Genomic DNA, 20,314 nt, shown 5'->3' with positions numbered 1-20,314 from the left:
GTAAGATTAAAAATGAAACACCCAAAACTGTATGTGGCACGAACTGTGTGGTGATACGTGACATTCTGTAGAGAACGTCGGAGGGCGTGTCGTGGGGACGTAATGACGTTTGCCATTAATCGATCTATGTTCTATAACATGTAAAACGGGAAAGGAATATTCTAAAAGCAACTCATGTAAATACCTTAATCATAATATTGTCTTATTCAGAATAAGGTCAGTAATTAGATTACTGCTGTCCATGTAAACGTAGTCACTGACAACAGAATGACACTTATTAAGTTAGACACAAGTTTAAGGAGGAGCTGGGTTGCAAGCAGTGTGCAGTGGAAGCAGCCAAGCAAGCAGAGAGATGGAAACTGCATTTAAGTAATGCGCCTTATTTTAGAGTTGCCAATGGAGTCCATAGAAATCGGATCAGCTGATATGGGTGGGGTTGGAATTTGCGAATCAGCTGATAGTGGAGCTTGACTAAGAGGCCTGCCTGAACTAACGCAGAATGCTTGATTTTTGGGAAAACCAGCGATTATGAAAAAGTTGTTCATCAAAGCCAAAATGATCTTTTCCTTCTAACTTAAAATAACTCCAAGCTTCAAAAACAGATAAAATATCTTTTACAATATTTGAAATCAAAAACATTTGTTTTTCAAAATACATCTTATTTTTCCCCTTAAAATGGCAAGACCAAAACTGATCCATGTTACAGAGTCCGATAAATAAAGCAGTTTTTGGGCAGTTTGTAACCTTATGGAGGCTAAATGAATTAATCCTTGACCACCCACAAAAACAGGAAGACAAAGTAATAATGGCCAGCCCCCAAAAAAGTCTACAAGAAACAAAAGCTCTTCTGGAGGGTCTAACAATGTTTGACGATGCCACAGCAAGATGATGGAACTGTCAATCCTTGCAGCTTCTCGCTCAACATCTTCAACAATGGAAATTGTGTACAAGAGGCCAGATAAACTGCAACCTTGTCTCATTCCTCTATGTACAGAAAAAGGTCTTGTCAGAATTCCATTAATTTTCAGAATACTATGAACATCCTTATAATGAAGCCTTATCTATGAAGTAAACTTTTCTAAAACCAAAGCCTTCAAGTATTTTGAAGAGATATTCATGGTCAACTTTGTCGAAGGCTTTTTCCTTGTTCAAACACACAATACCAAGATCAAGTTTATGCAGTTCAGTTAAGTTCAACATGTCTCGCACAATAAAAGATTGTGAAATATAGATCGCTTATGCCGAGTTCAGACTGCACGATTTTCAAAGTAGTCGGGTCACTGTTCTTTTCAACTGCATGACTATCTTGGCCAGCATTCAGTCGCTGCTGTGTTCACACTGCACGATGGATCGGCGACAGAAGGTTTCACACTGCATGACTTTACAATAGGAAGAATCGCCGACAACTCTGTCTGGCACGCAAACTACGTTTCACAACCAAACACACGCGAGACATGACAAGGAAATAACGTGATATCACTGGCCCTGCGTCTCAATCAGCTCCCTAGCTCCCTAGGTCGTGAATCAGTATATAATGAAAGTGAATGTGGCTGATACCCTGATCAGTGCCCTGACTACTGAACTAGGGAGCTGATTGAGACACACGGTGGGATTATTATTAAAAATAGTAGCCCACAAGAAGCTTGAAATACGAATTGCCTGTGCGCTGATTTGCAGCAAAAATAACATAAAGAAAAGAATATGGAGGAGGAAATGTTTGGGGAGACGCGAAGAACAAGGATTGTGTGTTCTGCAACGACAGTTGGAGCTAAATACATAACTTTTCAATGTGCTGCTGTTGCGGATGGTCAAGCAAATGTTTGATTTGTATCTCTGTATCTTGCTCTCTCATTGGCTGTCAGTCATTGCCGATGTAGTTTTCAGTCAGAACACTTTTCACACAGCAGGATTTTGAATCGCCGACAGGTCCAGATATTTAGCATGCCAAATATCTCACAGGTGACGGCGACTCGTCTGCGATTCTCTCGGATCGCGTCTTTGCTCATTCACACCGCGTGATTGTCACTCGCGTGAACGAGCACCAATTTGCCTGTGATTTCGGGCATTTGTCTGCGATTTCTCAAAACCTGTCGGCGAGCCAAAATCGGGGCTAAAATCGTGCAGTCTGAACTCGGCTTTAGGTACACAATAGGACTGATCTTCATGGATAATAGATTCTATAAATTTCTTGACACGGTTTGTGAGAGTTTTAGATAATATTTTATAGTCAGTTCCTAAAAGAGAGACTGTTAATTTGCTGTTAGTGCTGTTAATTTGCCATATCTTTCAAGAACGCCTTGAATAGTTTCATTCTTAATGAACGGACGAACGTTTGATAGCACTACTCGATAATGGCAGTACTGGCAAAAACGTGTCATTAATCATAATTCCATGTTTGATCAAACCATCTACCATCTGAACATTGGCAAAACAACAACAGCTTTGTTCATTCTAGAAGCTGACTTGATATTTATCTCACCAACCTGCTCGCTGACTGCATTCCGCCACATTTTACACTGACACGCCTCCAACTCATAAAGATTAGGGCTTAAAGAAAATCCTGAGCTTCCTACTCTTATTTTTACAACTTTGTGGTGGCATTCATGTGCTTTCAACTCATAAATATGATTTTTTTCAACATGACTTAAATGCTCCATGTGCATCAGTGTATTTATAGAAAAAGATTGAAAAAAAATATATATTATAGTAACAAACTCTCAAAAGCTTGTGCCCAAACTCTAAACTCCTCCCACTACACACAATCCAAAGAGAGAGAGAGAGAGAGAGAGAGAGAGAAAAGGCTTGTTCGACTTCATGCGGTGCCGCAAAGATCGGCTGCCACCTGACAAAAGCAATGCATTCTGGTTACAAAATTTGTCTGATTTTGATCGGCGCTGCAGCCACCTTACAATCATATGTATCAGCACACTATGGAAAGCACGAAGTGTCCGACCTGACGACTGTCTCTGTACTTCTCCCCGGCCTGCAACCGGCAGATCTCACCAGCCAGTGGCTAGCAGGCTAGTGTAGTTCATCTTGAACAAGCCTAGAGAGAGAGAGAGAGAGAGAGAGAGAGAACCAACCAGAATAAAACATAACCTATACATAATACATCTCAGGATGTGACACTAAATAATTTAATAAACAAGAAACTGGGCTTCTGATTAAAAAATATACTTTTTATTCACTTTTACACTTTTGTTCATAACTGTTTTATTCATTAATTCATTTGTTTGTTTGTTTATTATTATTATTATTTATTTATTTTTTTTTCTGTCCAGAACCACCTCAACCAAAACTGTCAATAGAGTCTGAATGGAAAACATTTTACCAAACTGAAAAAGTGACTCTGAAGTGTTCAATTGATGGAGGTTCGAATGAATGGGGCTATGAATGGTTTAGAAACAGAGCTCAGCTTTCAGGTGATGAGGACATTTCCTTTCCTGGAAACACACTCTCAATCAGCTCAGCAAAAACGAGTCATTCGGGACAGTATACCTGCAGAGGAAAACACCTGAAGAGAACTCCAGTGACTACAAGACCAACAGAAGATTTGCAACTTGATATTTATGGTACAACTTCTTATGATATTCTATGATTAATAGATATGAAGGAAATTAACAGGCACACAACAAGAGTTCAGTGAAGAAGCCAGACAATATAAGCAGCATGACTCTATTAGCAGTCCATTTTGTCTCAGATTATAAAGAATAGCAAGCACATGCAACCCAAGGCCATTATTGTTTGAAATGTGTATATAATTTTTAATTATACCCTTGTGACTCATAGATGTGTCACCAAAACCATACATCAGGAAACGTTGGTGGTTTGAGCCCTTCTACACTGAGGAGAAAATCCAGCTTGGTTGTAACATGCCTGGTGATGGATGGAAGTATGACTGGTATAAAGATTCAAAACCTCAGATCACAGAACCCCCCTTCCCTATCAGCTCAGCATCTCTCTCTGACACTGGTGTCTATCACTGCAAAGCAAAGAGAGGAGACTTCTCAATGGATAGTGAGACACTACAAGTTCGAGTTCAAGGTGAGTCCATAATTTACCACTTTATTGTCATTTCTATTGTTGAATATTCTTCCCATTGTGCATTTATTGAGTTTACAATGTCTCAGTAAAGTTCCCAGCAAAAGCATGAACTGATGGAATGCAGACCTTTACAATGAACACAATGTACGTTGCTTTGGAAGCATCTGCCAAATGTGTTAATAAAACAACATGAAATCAAGAGAGTTAAAAAAGTATTTTAGACTAAATGATTAAATTACATAAACAAGAAACTGGGCTTGTGGCTAAAAGTATACTTTTTATTCACTGTTCCATGTCATTTGTTCATTACTGTTGTGGTTGTTGTTGTTTTCTCTGCAGAGCCGCCTCAACCAAAACTGTCAATAGAGTCTGAATGGAAAACATTTTACCCAACTGAAAAAGTGATTCTGAAGTGTTCAATTGATGGAGGTTCAAATGATTGGGGCTATGAATGGTTTAGAAATGGAGCTCCGATTTTAGTTGATGAGGACATTTCCTTTTCTGGAAACACACTCTCAATCAGCTCAGCAAAAGTGAGTCATTCAGGACAGTATACCTGCAGAGGAAAACATCTGATGAGAACATCAGTGACTACAGGACAAACAAAAGCTTTGCAACTTGATGTTTATGGCAAGTAAAACTACTTCTGAAAATTTGAAAGTCAGAAATGAACAAAAACAATTCAGATAGTGACAGCTATGTCTCCTAAGGAGGTCAATGAGGATTTTGCTTTCCATAGAACATGTTTAGCTGCTTTATTGTTGCACTGACCTTTGAATTATAAAGTGGCTAGTGTCGGTGGTTACAGCTTCCTGACTAAGTTCAAAAGAATTTTCTGTGTGAAATCCAGTTAATTTTGTGTGGGGATTTTAAAGAATAACAAGTACATAGTATTACGTAGTACGTAGTATTTCAAATTTTACCTCTGTTGCTCCTAGTTGATAGACCAAAACCAGACATCAGAAAAGATCAGTGGTTTGAGTTCTTCCACACTGAGGAAGAAGTCCAGCTTGGTTGTAATATATCTGGTGATGGATGGAAGTATGACTGGTACAAAAACTCAGAAACCTTGATCACAGATCCAACCTTCACTATCAGCTCAGCATCTCTCTCTGACACTGGTGTCTATCACTGCAAAGCAAAGAGAGGAGACTTCTCAGTGGACAGCGAGACTCTACAAGTGCGAGTTAAAGGTAAGTTAGTCTCTTGTGCCCATATAAATTGCTTCTTGTTGCCATATATTTTATAGAATATGACCATGGCAAAGCACTCAATGAAAAGAAAATATGAAGTTAGTGATACTTTACCCGAAAACATGAAAATCCTATCAGCATTTACTCAAACTCATGTCATTCCTGTACAACTTTCTTTCTTCTGTGTAATACAAAAGAAGATATTTTGAAGAATGTACTTATTTTTGTCCATACTATTAAACTCATGTTGTTTTGGACCCCACTGGCTTCCAAAATAATCTTTATTTATGGGTGGACAATCACTTTAAAGGGTTAGTTTACCCCAAAATTAAAATTCTGTCATGAATTACTCAGCCTGATGTCGTTCCACACTGGTAAGTCTTCCAATCATCTTCGGAACACAAATGAAGATCTTTTTGATGACAGAATGCTGTCAGATTTCCTTCCATAGACTGCCTTTGTAACTGAAACTTTGACGCTTAAAAAACTTCATAAAGAGATCGGAAAACTACTCCATATGAATCAAGCGGTTTAGACCAAATCTTTTGAAGAGAAAAACATTTCTGAAGAGATTTACAGTGGGTACGGAAAGTAGACCCCATTAAAATTTTCACTCTTTGTTATATTGCAGCCATTTGCAAAAATCATTTAAGTTTTTTCCTCATTAACGTACACACAGCACCCCATATTGACAGAAAAACACAGAATTGTTGACATTTTTGCAGATTTATTAAAAAAGAAAAACTGAAATATCACATGGTCCTAAGTATTCAGACCCTTTGCTCAGTATTTAGTAGAAGCACCCTTGTGATCTAATACAGCCATGAGTCTTTTTGGGAAAGATGCAACAAGTTTTTCACACCTTGATTTGGGGATCCTCTGCCATTCCTCCTTGCAGATTCTCTTCAGTTCTGTCAGGTTGGATGGTAAACGTTGGTGGACAGCCATTTTTAGGTCTCTCCAGAGATGCTCAATTGGGTTTAAGTCAGGGCTCTGGCTAGGCCATTCAAGAACAGTCACAGAGTTGTTGTGAAGCCACTCCTTCGTTATTTTAGCTGTGTGCTTAGGGTCATTGTCTTGTTGGAAGGTAAACCTTCGGCCCAGTCTGAGGTCCTGAGCACTCTGGAGAAGGTTTTCGTCCAGGATATCCCTGTACTTGGCCGCATTCATCTTTCCCTCGATTGCAACCAGTCGTCCTGTCCCTGCAGCTGAAAAACACCCCCACAGCATGATGCTGCCACCACCATGCTTCACTGTTGGGACTGTATTGGACAGGTGATGAGCAGTGCCTGGTTTTCTCCACACATACCGCTTAGAATTAAGTCCAAAAAGTTCTATCTTGGTCTCATCAGACCAGAGAATCTTATTTCTCACCATCTTGGCAAACTCCATGCGGGCTTTCATATGTCTTGCACTGAGGAGATGCTTCCGTCGGGCCACTCTGCCATAAAGCCCCGACTGGTGGAGGGCTGCAGTGATGGTTGATTTTCTACAACTTTCTCCCATCTCCCGACTGCATCTCTGGACCTCAGCCACAGTGATCTTTGTGTTCTTCTTTACCTCTCTCACCAAGGCTCTTCTCCCCCGATAGCTCAGTTTGGCCGGATGGCCAGCTCTAGGAAGGGTTCTGGTCGTCCCAAACTTCTTCCATTTAAGGATTATGGAGGCCACTGTGTTCTTAGGAACCTTAAGTGCAGCAGAAATTTTTTTGTAACCTGAGCCAGATCTGTGCCTTGCCACAATTCTGTCTCTGAGCTCTTCAGGCAGTTCCTTTGACCTCATGATTCTCATTTGCTCTGACATGCACTGTGAGCTGTAAGGTCTTATATAGACAGGTGTGTAGCTTTCCTAATCAAGTCCAATCAGTATAATCAAACACAGCTGGACTCAAATGAAGGTGTAGAACCATCTAAAGGATGATCAGAAGAAATGGACAGCACCTGAGTTAAATATATGAGTGTCACAGCAAAGGGTCTGAATACTTAGGACCATGTGATATCTGCAAAAATCTTTTGCAGATCTGCAAAAATATCAATAATTCTGTTTTTTTCTGTCAATATGGGGTGCTGTGTGTACATTAATGAGGAAAAAAAAAAAGAACTTAAATGATTTTAGCAAATGGCTGCAATATAACAAAGAGTGAAAAATTTAAGGGGGAATACTTTCCGTACCCATTGTAATTTAGGCTTTTACTTGCATGTAAACATTGCTCAATGAACATGAACAGAAGCTCAACCTAACCTGAATATCACACAAGAACAAACATCTTCCGGAAGCTCAAACCTGCTGCGCAGCAGGTTTGAGCTTCCAGAAGAAGTTGGATCTTATGCATTATTCAGGTTAGGTTGAGCGTCAGCTCATGTTCGCTGATCAATGTTTACATGTGAGTAAAAGCCTAAATTAAATCTATTCATCATAACAGGCAATTGATTCTCTTCCAAAAATTTGGACTAAACAGCTCAATTCATGTGGATTAGTTTTCCAATCTCTTTATGAAGTTTTTGAAGCATCAAAGTTTCAGTTACAAAGGCAGTCAATAGAAGGAAATCTGACAGTATTCTGTCATCAAAAAGATCTTCATTTGTGTTCCGAAGATGAACGAAAGTCTTATGGGTGTATACTAATGAAATGAGGTAAAATTAGTGAAATGAGTAATTCATGACAGAATTTTCATTTTGGCGTGAACTAACCCTTTAAAGTGTAGTTTACTGCATGATATTCTTTGAACATACATAGTATAAACCAGGGCTTAAAAACGAAAAAAAAATTCAATCGTTCCACTCCGAGCAGAATCGGTATTTTAACGTTTCTGTTCCAGCGTTCCTTTGTATTATAAATGTTCCGAAACCGGTTTGATAAGAAAAAATAACGGTTAATAACGTTATTTTTATTTTATTTTTATTTTTTTTTCTGCGTGTAGCCTACTTAATAATAATAATAGCCTATGTACAGCATTTTATTTATTAAAAAACAAAGATAGTGTATTTGCCGTCTTAGGCCTACAATTAGGCTATCTTTTATAACAAGATTCTGTCCAAATGTAACCTATTAAACAAAAGGAAATACCGACGCTATTCCTGAGAGGAAAAAAAGTCGCATAGTCCTATAGTACGTCACAATTTATTATATTACATTATTAGTCTACACCTTTATAATGTTTGTAAACATAAATTATGAACAAAACTGCCCTATATTATTTATGTAGCCTACTCCACAACAAAACCTCTAAAATTAACAGTTGGACTAGGCTAGCTATATAAACGTCAAGCAAAAACGAATTAAAAAAAAAAAAATACTTTTTTAACGCCATTCCAGCTTCTATTGCCATATTCAAGGCGAGAAACAGGTTTATTTATTGGAAATAAAACTAAATATGATGCAAAACGAATTAATTTAAAGTGAATGTAACCTACCTTTCTCATTCGGCACGAATCCAACTGCTTTCATTTTCGAGACGAATGCTAAACTATTATTTATTAGATGAGCTTTGTTCACTCGCATTATCGATGTAAAGTCATGCGGTGGTCACGGGTCCTAACAGCAGATTGTATTACAGAATTGAATTGAGCAGTGTAACGTTGGTTGATTGTATTTTATTTTAATATTCAACAGCTGCTATATCAAGTAAGCAATGCAAGAATTTGTGTGCGCGCGTGAGGCGCCGGCGCGAGCACTGGATTTGTTTTCCTTATATAAGACAGTAAACTGTACTGCGTAATTTATGGTCATACAGGTAAAAGCAAGACATAATTCAAACATTAACAAAAGACACAAATAACGAAAACAAGCAGAATGTTTCCTTTTCTAGATCTTTGGAGTGCGCCACAAATAGCCACTTTCGTTTTGTTAATCTGTAGACCTAATTATTTAAGTGAAATATTTCACGTAGCCTATAGGCCTAAATATTCCCTTTTATTTTATGTGTGTTATGTAGGTAGGTCTAGTTTTCTCCGTTCACAGAAGCGCTGCGGATCGTGGTGTGACGTTGACAATTGTATCTACTCGATGGTTTCAGAACACACAACAAACTGCATATTACTAGACATTCATTTTCACTTAAATAGGCCTAATACTTGACGGTTGGTGACATATATCATCGGAAAAACTAATGCCAGGGCATTGCCATTGTAACTTACCTAATCTATGATGACTTGACAGCTGAGCGCGTCAGCGCGGGCATCTCACTGTAGAGCTTGAGCGCGGGCATTTCACACACTTTGGATGCGTCAGCGTCACATTTGCATAGGCTGTACTATTTGAATTCGTGATTGGTTGACTGCCAAATCAAAATATTAAACGGAACGATAAAATAACGTTATTGACCGGTTAATGGCCATTTCAAATTACCATTTCTGTTCAGAACGATTAAATTTGATTTAGTTTCCATTTCTGGTTATGTTCCAGTCAAAAATTTCGTTCGTTTCCGGTTTTCGTTCCTTGAACCGGTTCAGAGCCCTGGTATAAACTGATTTTAACAAATCAGTGCATTTTAAATAGTTACCAAAACTAGTAAAAGTAAAAGCATAGATGCCTATTAAATACAATTAATTTGAAGGCTCAGTATGAAATATATTTTATTATAAATTATTTATAAAATAACCTTTTGTTTTGATCTAAGCTCGTCCACCTGCAGTTCTGAGTCTGGAGACTGAATTGAGCGACATCACGTCTGGAAATATTCTGACCCTCAGGTGTAACATCTCAGACGGCAGACAGTGGAACTACACCTGGTTCGAGAACGGACAGAAGCTCAATGGATCGTCACGTATGTTCAAAGTCACAGCAACTGAAGAAACTATTAAAAGTGAATTCAAGTGCAAGGGAATAAGGACAGAGAGACCACTGTACTCTGCTCTGAGTGAGGGCTTCACAGCCAATAATATTAGTGAGTAATGTGAATAATTATTATTAAACTTCTTTCATACAGTGTGTATATGTGAATGATTTAGATGTGAATGTTTTGTGGATTGGAACAATATCAAGTTATCAAGATTTTCAAGATAAACAGTTTTAACAGTGCGATAAGTATCATGTTACCATAAAAGAAAGAAGAAAAGAAAAAAAAAACTTTATATATATATAATTGCTGTATACATTTTTGAAGGGAATATTCATTTAACTTTATCAACCTTATCATTCCCCCTTTTATTACAGTATTACATAGAAAAATTCTGCTGGCCATCTCAGGATGTCTCGTCTGCTGTATTATAATCCTGATCATTGGGGGCCTCATTCTAAGATTCACCTGTAAACCAGGTACAAACAGATAACAATTCATATACTTCTGAATTTAAGCATCTTAATTGATGATAGTGGTCTCTCCTTAAAAACAAGAAAACAAAACAAAAATTCCATTTGTTGATATTTACAGTTGGTGTAAACAGTGTCTCCTATTATTTACATTCAGTATAAACACTATTTTCCCTCTAGTACACAGTGTAATTTGCTGCTGCCTAAAAATATAAAATTGCTTTTAAACACGTAAGCTATTGACGTTTGTTATACAATACCATTCAGAAGTTTTTAAAGATCAACAATACAGTAAAAACAGTAACGTTTAGCATTTGTTTTTAATTATGTTAGTAACATTTTACATTTAATTACTTCTTACAAAACTTTTGTTTCTTATCATTATCTTTAGAGAAAAAAGAAACTGTACAAGAGGACTTGTTTTTTTCAATGGCAGACTCCAAGAACCGTAAGTTTTCTGTGAAGGAAAGTCCCCATAAAACATGAAAACCGTGTGTGTGTGTGTGTGTGTGTGTGTGTGTAAATTGTATCAGATAAAATTAATGGTATGCGTATTTGGCGTGCTGTCTGGAGAGAGGGCTCCAAGCTCAGTATTTGGCCCGAATCCAGAGTACCCCACAAAGAATGCAAAATATGAACGACGAACAGAAGCCAGAACAATAACTGTACCCCCCAACCAAAAATGTGGAAACTACAAAACTGATGTTTTGTGACGTTTGCAAGGAGAAAGTTGTTTGCCGGATTAGGAGGGTTCTCTCTGCATCCGACGGGAGTTCAGTACTCGCAGTGATCGGATGAGTAAGCCTCATCGACCGCCAAACTAAGATGGAATTTAGATGTTTTGACCAGGGGGCCCTTGCGGCATCCAACGGGAGTTCAATACTCGCAGCGATCGGATGGGTAAGCCCCACCGGCCAGCAGATGTTGAGAAGAACGTCTAGGTTACTATTGTAACCCCCATTCCCTGAAGGAGGGAACGGAGACGTTATATCGATTCTGACGTAATGGGGTCTCGCTTGGGAGCCCAGTCACCTCCAAAGGAAACAAAACAAGCCAATGGGAATTGGCCAGTGAGATTTACATGCTGGACCACACCCCCGGCATCCAGGTATAAATAGACCCGGCATACTCACCTTCATTCATAATTTTGCTGAGGAGCCGAGATAGGTATCTGGCCACTCAGCGGTGACTCAGAGCTATGGCAGGGAGATGTAACGTCTCCGTTCCCTCCTTCAGCGAACGGGGGTTACAATAGTAACCTAGACGTTCCCATTCAGTCAGTCACGTTCGACGTTACGTCGATACTGACGTAATGGGGTCCAGTGGAAAGCGCCATAGCAACTGAACCACATTACGAGTGTAAGGGAGGCAGATGCTGGCAAGCCGTAGCTTGCCCAACGCAAGTGCGTCCCATACTCGTAACCCTCCAGCGCCCAAAGTAAGTACAAGGGCAGTACAAGGGCAGACCAATCGGGCATACACATGAGTACTAGACCTAGCGCCGGATGCCTCTGTCGCGTCTGGCTGCCGCAGGATGCAGGAGGAACTCCACAGGGTTCACCGTTGCGGGGAACTGAACTGAGGAGCGGAAAAAGTGTCCTCATCCAAGGGAAATGGCACAGCAAGCGAACACCTGTGACTACCTACGAGTAGACAGCACACGGGTGGACACTGGTTTCACTCTGGAGATTGTAATATCTCGCAAATGTACTTGGTGTCGCCCAGCCTGCAGCTCTGCAGATGTCTGTCACAGAGGCACCGTGCGCCAGCACCCAGGAAGAAGCAACACCCCGAGTGGAGTGAGCTTGCAACCCGAGGGGGCACGCTCGCCTTGCGATTGGTACGCCAAGGCGATGGCATCCACTATCCAGTGGGCCAACCTCTGTTTGGAGACAGCCTTTCCCTTCTGCTGACCTCCAAAACAGACAAAGAGCTGCTCAGAGCTTATGAAGCTCTGCGTGTGGTCCACATAAACACGCAGGGCACGAACGGGACACAGCAACGCAAGGGCTGGGTCTGCCTCCTCCGGGGGCAGCACTTGCAAGTTCACCACCTAGTCCCGGAAGGGAGTGGTAGGGAACTTTGGGCACATATCCAGGCCGGGGTCTCAGGACAATGTGAGAGTAGTCTGGCCTGAATTCCAGGCACAAATTGCTGACCGAAAATGCTTGCAGGTCCCCAACCCTCTTGAAGGAGGCGAGCGCGGTCAGGAGCACTGTCTTCAAAGACAGATGTTTCAACTCAGCTGACTCAAGAGGCTCGAAGGGAGCTCTCCGCAGGCCCATGAGGGTGACAGAGAGGTCCCAAGAGGGAACGAGGCGAGGCCTAGGGGAATTTAACCTCCTGGCACCTCTGAGGAACCTGATGATCAGGTCGTGCTTTCCTAGTGACTTGCCATCGACCACATCATGATGTGCTGCGATGGCGGCCACATAGACCTTCAGGGTGGAGGGGGACAGCCTCCACTCGAAACCCTCTTTAAGGAAGGAAAGCACAGCACTGATCACGCATTTCCGGGGGTCTTCCCGGTGGGAAGAACACCACTCAACGAACAGACTCCACTTCATGGCATAAGCGTGCCTCGTAGAGGGGGCTCTAGCCGAAGTGATGGTGTCAACTACCGCGGATGGTAGGCCACTTAAGTCTGCCACGTCCCATCCAGGAACCACACGTGGAGGTTCCACAGGTCAGGACGCGGGTGCCATATGGTGCCCTGCCCCTGAGAAAGGAGGTCCTTCCTCAGGGGGATGCACCAGGGATGGGCTGTTGCGAGGAGCATGAGCTCTGGGAACCAGGTCCGGTTGGGCCAGTACGGCGCAACTAGCAAGACCTAGGAGGGTCCCCTCGGTCAGGGGATAAAACAACTGGCAGTGGGCGGATCCCTGAGAGGCAAACAGGGCCACCTGTGCCTCCCCGAATCGGCTTCAGATCAGCTGGACCGTCTGGGGGTGGAGTCTTTTCCCAGTTGAACCGAAGCCCCAACTGGCTGAGGTGACTGAGCACCAGGTCCCTGTGTTCGCACAACTGCTCTCGTGACTGGGCCAGAATGAGCCAGTCCTCGAGGTAGTTGAGAATGCGAACGCCCACTTCCCTGAGCGGGGCAAGGGTCCCCTCTGCGACTTTGGTAAAGATGCGAGGGGACAGGGACAGCCCGAAGGGTAGCACCTTGTACTGATATGCTCGCCCCTCGAACGCAAACCACAGAAACGGTCTGTGTCGAGGGAGGATCGAGACATGAAAGTACACGTGCTTCAGGTCGATCGCTGCAAACCAATCCTGTGCGCGAACGCACGTGAGGATGCGTTTCAGTGTGAGCATCTTGAACGAGAGCTTGTAAAGGGCCCGGTTCAAGACACGCAGATCCAAGTGTCACCGAAGAGGCCGGCCTGGGGGATGGGGGCGTCGAGAAAGCGAACTTTGTCGGTGTCCTTCATCTAAGCCAGGTCCAGCCAAAGAAGGCATTCCTGGACCACGAGGGTGGACATCGTCTGACCCAGGGTGCGCGCCGTGACCTTCGTTGCCGGAGGGTCACCGTGCGCAGCTCTTGCAAGAGCCCTGGCTCAGAACTACCCTCGTGCAGCTTTTTAAGAGCTTTCGCCTGATGGACCTGCAAGATGGCCGTGGCGTGCAGGGCAGAGGCCACCTGTCCAACGACGGGGTAAGCCTTGGCAGCAAGAGCGGCCGTGGTCTTACCCGCTTTGAACGGGCGACGTGGACGGTTCCGCCAGGTGGCCGCGGACTGTGGGCACAAGTGCACCGCAATCGCACGTTCCAACTGTGGAATATTCACGTACCCCTTGGCGGCCCCGCCATCAAGGGTAGTGAGAGTGGAGGAGGCAGAAGAACGGTTTCTGGCAGTGTGAGGTGCCATCCACGTCTTCTGGAGCTCCTCATGCACTTCCGGGAAGAATGGCACAGGGGCGGAATGTGGCTGGGAACTACGCCCAGAACCCAGAAACCAATCATCCAACTACGAGCGTTCGGGACACGGTGGAGGGTTCCACACGAGACCGATGCCCGCAGCGGCCCGGGCAAGCATGACTGTCAACTCAGAGATCGCCTCCGACTGAGCAACCATCCCTGAGGGCGGAAGCTTGGAGTCGTCGTCGTCCTCTGAGTCATTCAGCCCACTCCCCGATGCAGCAATCGACATCTGGTCCTCCTCCGGAGCACCGAAAGTGACACGGAGAACCCCCGTAGAGGGCCCCGCGGCAGCAGCCGGCAACTCGACGGCACATGGCATTGAGGAGGAGTGGGAGGTTCGTGGGGGCGGACCCAATGAAGTTGCTCCCACTGTAATCCTCAGATCTCCCAGAGTACTAACCGGACCAGCAGCCATTACAGCCGCTGGTGCTGGGGTAATAGCAGAAGGGACTCTTGCCTCTGTGTTAAAGAAGGAGAGTCGCGATCTCAACACCAACAAGGACATGCCCTCGCAGTGAGGGCATGTACCATCCACGAGCACTGACTCAGCGTGCTGTTTACCCAAACACGTGAGACAGTGATCGTGGCCGTCAGAGAAGGTCAGGAAACTACTGCATCCAGAAACACACGGACGAAAAGACATCTTGAAAAAGACGCTGATAGCCCATGCTTACTCTTTTAGTATACCCACCAGCCGAAGCACACAGGGATGAGTGCAGCACCATTGGCTTATTTTGTATCCTTTGGAGGTGATTGGGCTCCAAAGCGAGACTCCATTACGTCAGTATCGACGTAACGTTGAACGTGACTGACTGAATGGGAACTGCATCTGACGGGAGCTCAATACTCACTGCGATCGGATGGGTAACCTTCGACCTAGAAAAGCAGAAAAGTGAAACATTTAGAAATTTCGACTGGGAGGGCTCTCACAGTATTGAACGTGAGTTCAATACTCCCTGCGATCGGACAGATAAGCCTCTGCTGGCAGTAAGGTGAACGTTTAGTTATTTTAGATTGGGAGGGCTCTTGCGGCATCCGACGGGAGTTCAATACTCGCAGTGATCGGATGGGTAAGCACCCGCTGGTGGTGAGTTGAACATTTAGTCATTTCAGATTGGGAGGGCTCTTGCAGCATCCGACGGGAGTCCAATACTCGCTGTGATCGGACGGGTAAGCGAGCATGAGGATTCACGGATGAGTTGACTGTGATTTTATATATATACAGTACAGTCCAAAAGTTTATATATATACAGTACAGTCCAAAAGTTTGGAACCACTAAGATTTTTAATGTTTTTAAAAGAAGTTTCGTCTGCTCACCAAGGCTACATTTATTTAATTAAAAATACAGTAAAAAACAGTAATATTGTGAAATATTATTACAATTTAAAATAACTGTGTACTATTTAAATATATTTGACAAAGTAATTTATTCCTGTGATGCAAAGCTGAATTTTCAGCATCGTTACTCCAGTCTTCAGTGTCACATGATCCTTCAGAAATCATTCTAATATGCTGATTTTCTGCTCAATAAACATTTATGATTATTTTCAATGTTGAAAACAGTTGTGTACTTTTTTTTCAGGATTCCTTGATGAATAGAAAGCTCAAAAGAACAGCATTTATCTGAAATACAAAGCTTCTGTAGCATTATACACTACCGTTCAAAAGTTTGGGGTCAGTAAGAATTTTTATTTTTATTTTTTTGAAAAGAAATTAAAGAAATGAATACTTTTATTCAGCAAGGATGCATTAAATCAATCAAAAGTGGCAGTAAAGACATTTATAATGTTACAAAAGATTAGATTTCAGATAAACACTGTTCTTTTGAACTTTCTATTCATCAAATAAATCTGAAAACAAATATTGTACACAAATATTTTGTACAATTGTACACATTAAATGTTTCTTGAGCAGCAGATCAGCATATTAGAATGATTTCTGAAGGATCATGTGACACTGAAGACTGGAGTAATGATGCTGAAAATTCAGCTTTGCCATCACAGGAATAAATTACTTTGTGAAATATATTCAAATAGAAAACAGTTATTTTAAATTGTAATAATATTTCACAATATTACTGTTTTTTACTGTATTTTTAATTAAATAAATGTAGCCTTGGTGAGCAGACGAAACTTCTTTTGAAAACATTAAAAATCTTAGTGGTTCCAAACTTTTGGACTGTACTGTATATATAAATACACATACATATAGGCCTGCACTCATGCTGATTAGGTAGATATGTTGATTACTGATTGGTGACAGATGGTTGGGATGACGTGATGATTGGATAGATTATTTGACCTTGTTCCTCCCGAACTTTGTTAATAAAACATAATTTACATTTAAATGGGTATTGTATTACGCTGCAGAATCTGCTTCACCCCTGGAGGAGTACATGGGCAACAGTTCCACAGAGATGAAAGGTATAATGTGACTTTTACTGTGTTTGGCTGACATTACAATTAAAAACACAATCATATACTCATTTAAGTACTCGTTTATTAAATAGTACCATTTCATATCACAATTACTATACTTTGTGATAATATTATATGAAAAACTATTAGTGACTTAGTAAAATTTTCTGGCATTTAGCATGGATTTGCTTGTATTACAAGCCAGAATTATGATTTTGTATTTTGTAATGTCATTCAGAATGTGAGGAAAAAGAAGAACTGCTCACTGATCATGTTTCAGCCATTCATGAAGATGATGTGATTAAAGGTAAAAGATCTAACAAATGTCTACAAATGTCTAACATATCATAATATTTGTAACATAAATCAATGCTTTCATTTTCAGTACACTTCAAAAAGTTAGTCAGGAGAACTTAAAAAGTTACAAATTCTAATTTATTGATGCTATAAAACATTTTAGATTCTGTTGACATAATAATGTTAATCATTAAGGTAGGGTAAGCAATTTCGGTGTGGCTAGCAATAGCAAGCTAGCTTTGAAAGCTTATCCCTTCAGAGCATCTCCAAAGCCACACCTCCGCCAAAACATATGAACGCACACAGCAGAGTAACTGTAAAAACTGTAAAACTCCAGAAAAACTGTAAAAGGTGGCTGCTGTTTGTTTTTGGTGCTCGGTGAATGTCTGTCTACAACTCTGCATAGCCTTATCGCGCTGATGACATAAGGAGGTAAGGAAATACATATGTTGACAGACAGGTAGGACATCGGACAGAATGCATTGATTGGACGAACATTTTGGTCCTGAGACTTCCACAGAACATATGTACGTGTTTTAATATTTATACTAATTCTATCACTGATTGCTTTTAGTATGTGAAAAGTTTCAACTAGTATAACAAAAAGTTGTTGTTGAGCCAACACATTATTTTGTAGAATGTACATTACACTCTTAATAATAAAGGTTCCAAAAGTGTTTTGTTATTTGTTATTTTTTTCACAGTGATGAAGAAACAAAGAACTTTTAGTGATCAGTTCTTAAAAGAGACATTTGTCTTAGTGTGGAAAACATTTTAATAAACTAAAAAACCTTTTTTGAACTATAAAGAAACTTCAGTGCAATGAAAATGTTCCACTGATATTAAAAGTTCTTCATTGACCCATCAATGTCAATAAAGAACTTTTATTTTTAAGAGTGTACATAAAATACAGGAGTATAATAATGTTTCTCAGCAATAATTACACAATCTCAGAAATCAGTTATCACAAATGAGTCGACTCTCAAATTTTGTCTCTTGAAGATGAAGACTCACCAGCGGCAGAAGCTAATGGCCTGACATCATTTAAAGGTAGTTAAATTACACTATTTTAAAGGTGTTTTGTACTTTTTATAACTTGGTCTTTAAAGTCTTACCTCTTGGTGTGAAATCTTGAAACCTGAGATGAACCATTTTCATGCTCTAGTGTAGATTAACAATTTCAGGTATGATAAACCCATAAAAACAGATTTTGAACGTATTGTCATGTTTCTGCCTCTCCAGGACTCTGAACTATTATGTCAGCAATCAACATCATGAAGGAGTTTCTATATTTGCACCGAGGGATCTAAATGGTGTGCTTATATTAAGAAAGATTGCATTAGCATAGCACTTTGTCTAGTAGCAGCTGCACTGTTGCATACTTTTAAAGGCTGAAAACCAGCTTGTTTGCAGCTTGAGAAAATGTAGAATTGAACTGCAGTTTTGTGGAGACAGCTTACTGCCTTAAATGAAGACATTGTAGAGGGAGACAAATAACACACAACAAGAAATTACAATTAGCAGAAGTAATCAAAGTTATATCTGAATCTTTGTTTCATTTCTTATTTGCAAATATTACAACATGACACCATAGAAAAAACTATTGATTGTAATACATCTACTGGATTTTTTTTTTTTTTTGCATATTGAACAAAATATTTTTTTCTTCTGTATTAGTGCCACCCGCTTAAAAATATCTAGTGTATGTAAAAAAAAAATTTTGAGATATTGTTTTTGTGTGTTTGTGTTTTTAATGTGTTGATTTTCTATTATTTACATTAAAATAAATAACACAAAGTTAGACTTTCTCTTGATCATCCAATCAACTGGTTTTGAAAAGATAAAAACCCACATTTTCTTTGTACTGAAGTCAAAATTATGAGAACTGTATCATAATAGTAAAAAATTGCCAGTTAAAATTGCATTCCAGGGGCTAAATATAATGGTTTTTGTGATCGCTTTATCCAAAATTTAGGAGATAAACAATTAATAAGATTGTGCCTGTAAGATTGACCCTGCCCCCTTTTGGAGTTCACGCCCCATTTTGGAGATCTCTGGTCTGCAGTTATACCTATTTGGTTAAATCTCCAACCTCTGGGGAGTTGTGTGTGTTTTTTTTTTTTTTAATAAATGCTGAACAGAGGAGAGTCTTCTGGCAAAAAAAAAAAAAAGAAAGTGACAGAATTTGTAAAAAAAATGAGAATCAAGATTTTCTTGGCTTTTCAGAGATGGCAAAAACTGAGGGGTTTGAAATGTTTTAAAAGCAACGCAGATATGGCGTTTTTATTTCTCAACCAGGTGAGTAAGTTATTGAACAGATAAATTGCTATTTGTAGCTCTCTAACAGAGTTCATTGTAAAGCATTATCTATTGTGAATCATTGCATTATGGTTGTTGTTTTGTGTCTATTGTTTGAAGTAGTGTGTCTATTAATGAGTAAAGCTACAGTAATGTCTTCAGCTAGTTGGCTTGAGATCCTTTCCATCTAAACTGGTTATATCTCTTAAGCCTAAGTAGTGAACAGTGTTGCCAACTCTTGGAAGACAAATCATGGCCAGCAGCCATATCACCCTGTAGCCCAAGACTGGTTGCCCACTGAACCTAAGCAGGGCTAAGCCTGGTTAGTACCTGGATGGGAGACCTCCTGGGAAAACTAGGTTGCTGCTGGAAGAGGTGTTAGTGAGTTTAGCAGGGGGTGCTCACCCTGTGGTCTGTGTGGGTCCTAACACCCCAGTACAGTGACGGGGACACTGTACTGTAACAAGCACTGCCCTTCGGATGAGATGTTAAACAGAGGTCCTGACTCTCTGTGGTCATTAAAAATCCAATGGCACTTCTCGTAAAGAGTAGGGGTGTAACCCCGGTGTCCTGGCCAAATTCCCTCCATTGGCCCTTACCAATCATGGCCTCCTAATAATCCCCATCCATTGAATTGGCTCTATCACACACTCTCCTATCCACCTACATCTGGTGTGTGGTGAGTGCACTTGGCGCCATTGTACTGTGGCTGCCTTCGCATCATCCAAGTGGATGCTGCACACTGGTGGTGGATAAGGAGAGACCCCTGATACGATTGTAAAGCTCTTTGGGTGTACAGTAGTACATAAAAGCGCTACATAAATGCATCATTCATGATGCAAATGAACATATGCATCTCAACAATGGTGATAAAAAACGCTTCACGCTGC

General features: G+C 40.9%; 1 protein-coding gene across 1 annotated transcript; it reads left to right on the top strand.

The window, feature by feature from the left end:
* Positions 1–4,742: 4,742 nt before the first annotated feature.
* Positions 4,743–18,559, top strand: LOC125259784. Its single transcript, XM_048177704.1, has 9 exons — positions 4,743–4,788; positions 4,983–5,237; positions 9,856–10,122; positions 10,392–10,493; positions 10,879–10,935; positions 16,782–16,835; positions 17,068–17,136; positions 18,129–18,176; positions 18,369–18,559. Exons 1-9 carry the CDS (start codon positions 4,743–4,745, stop codon positions 18,374–18,376), a joined length of 906 nt encoding a protein of 301 aa, XP_048033661.1. The 3' UTR covers positions 18,377–18,559.
* Positions 18,560–20,314: the final 1,755 nt, after the last annotated feature.

This window comes from Megalobrama amblycephala, linkage group LG24 (genome assembly GCF_018812025.1).
Source record: "Megalobrama amblycephala isolate DHTTF-2021 linkage group LG24, ASM1881202v1, whole genome shotgun sequence".
NCBI lineage: Eukaryota > Metazoa > Chordata > Actinopteri > Cypriniformes > Xenocyprididae > Megalobrama > Megalobrama amblycephala.
The sequence above is the reverse complement of the archived record's forward strand: the minus strand, read 5'-3'. Positions and strand labels throughout refer to the sequence as shown.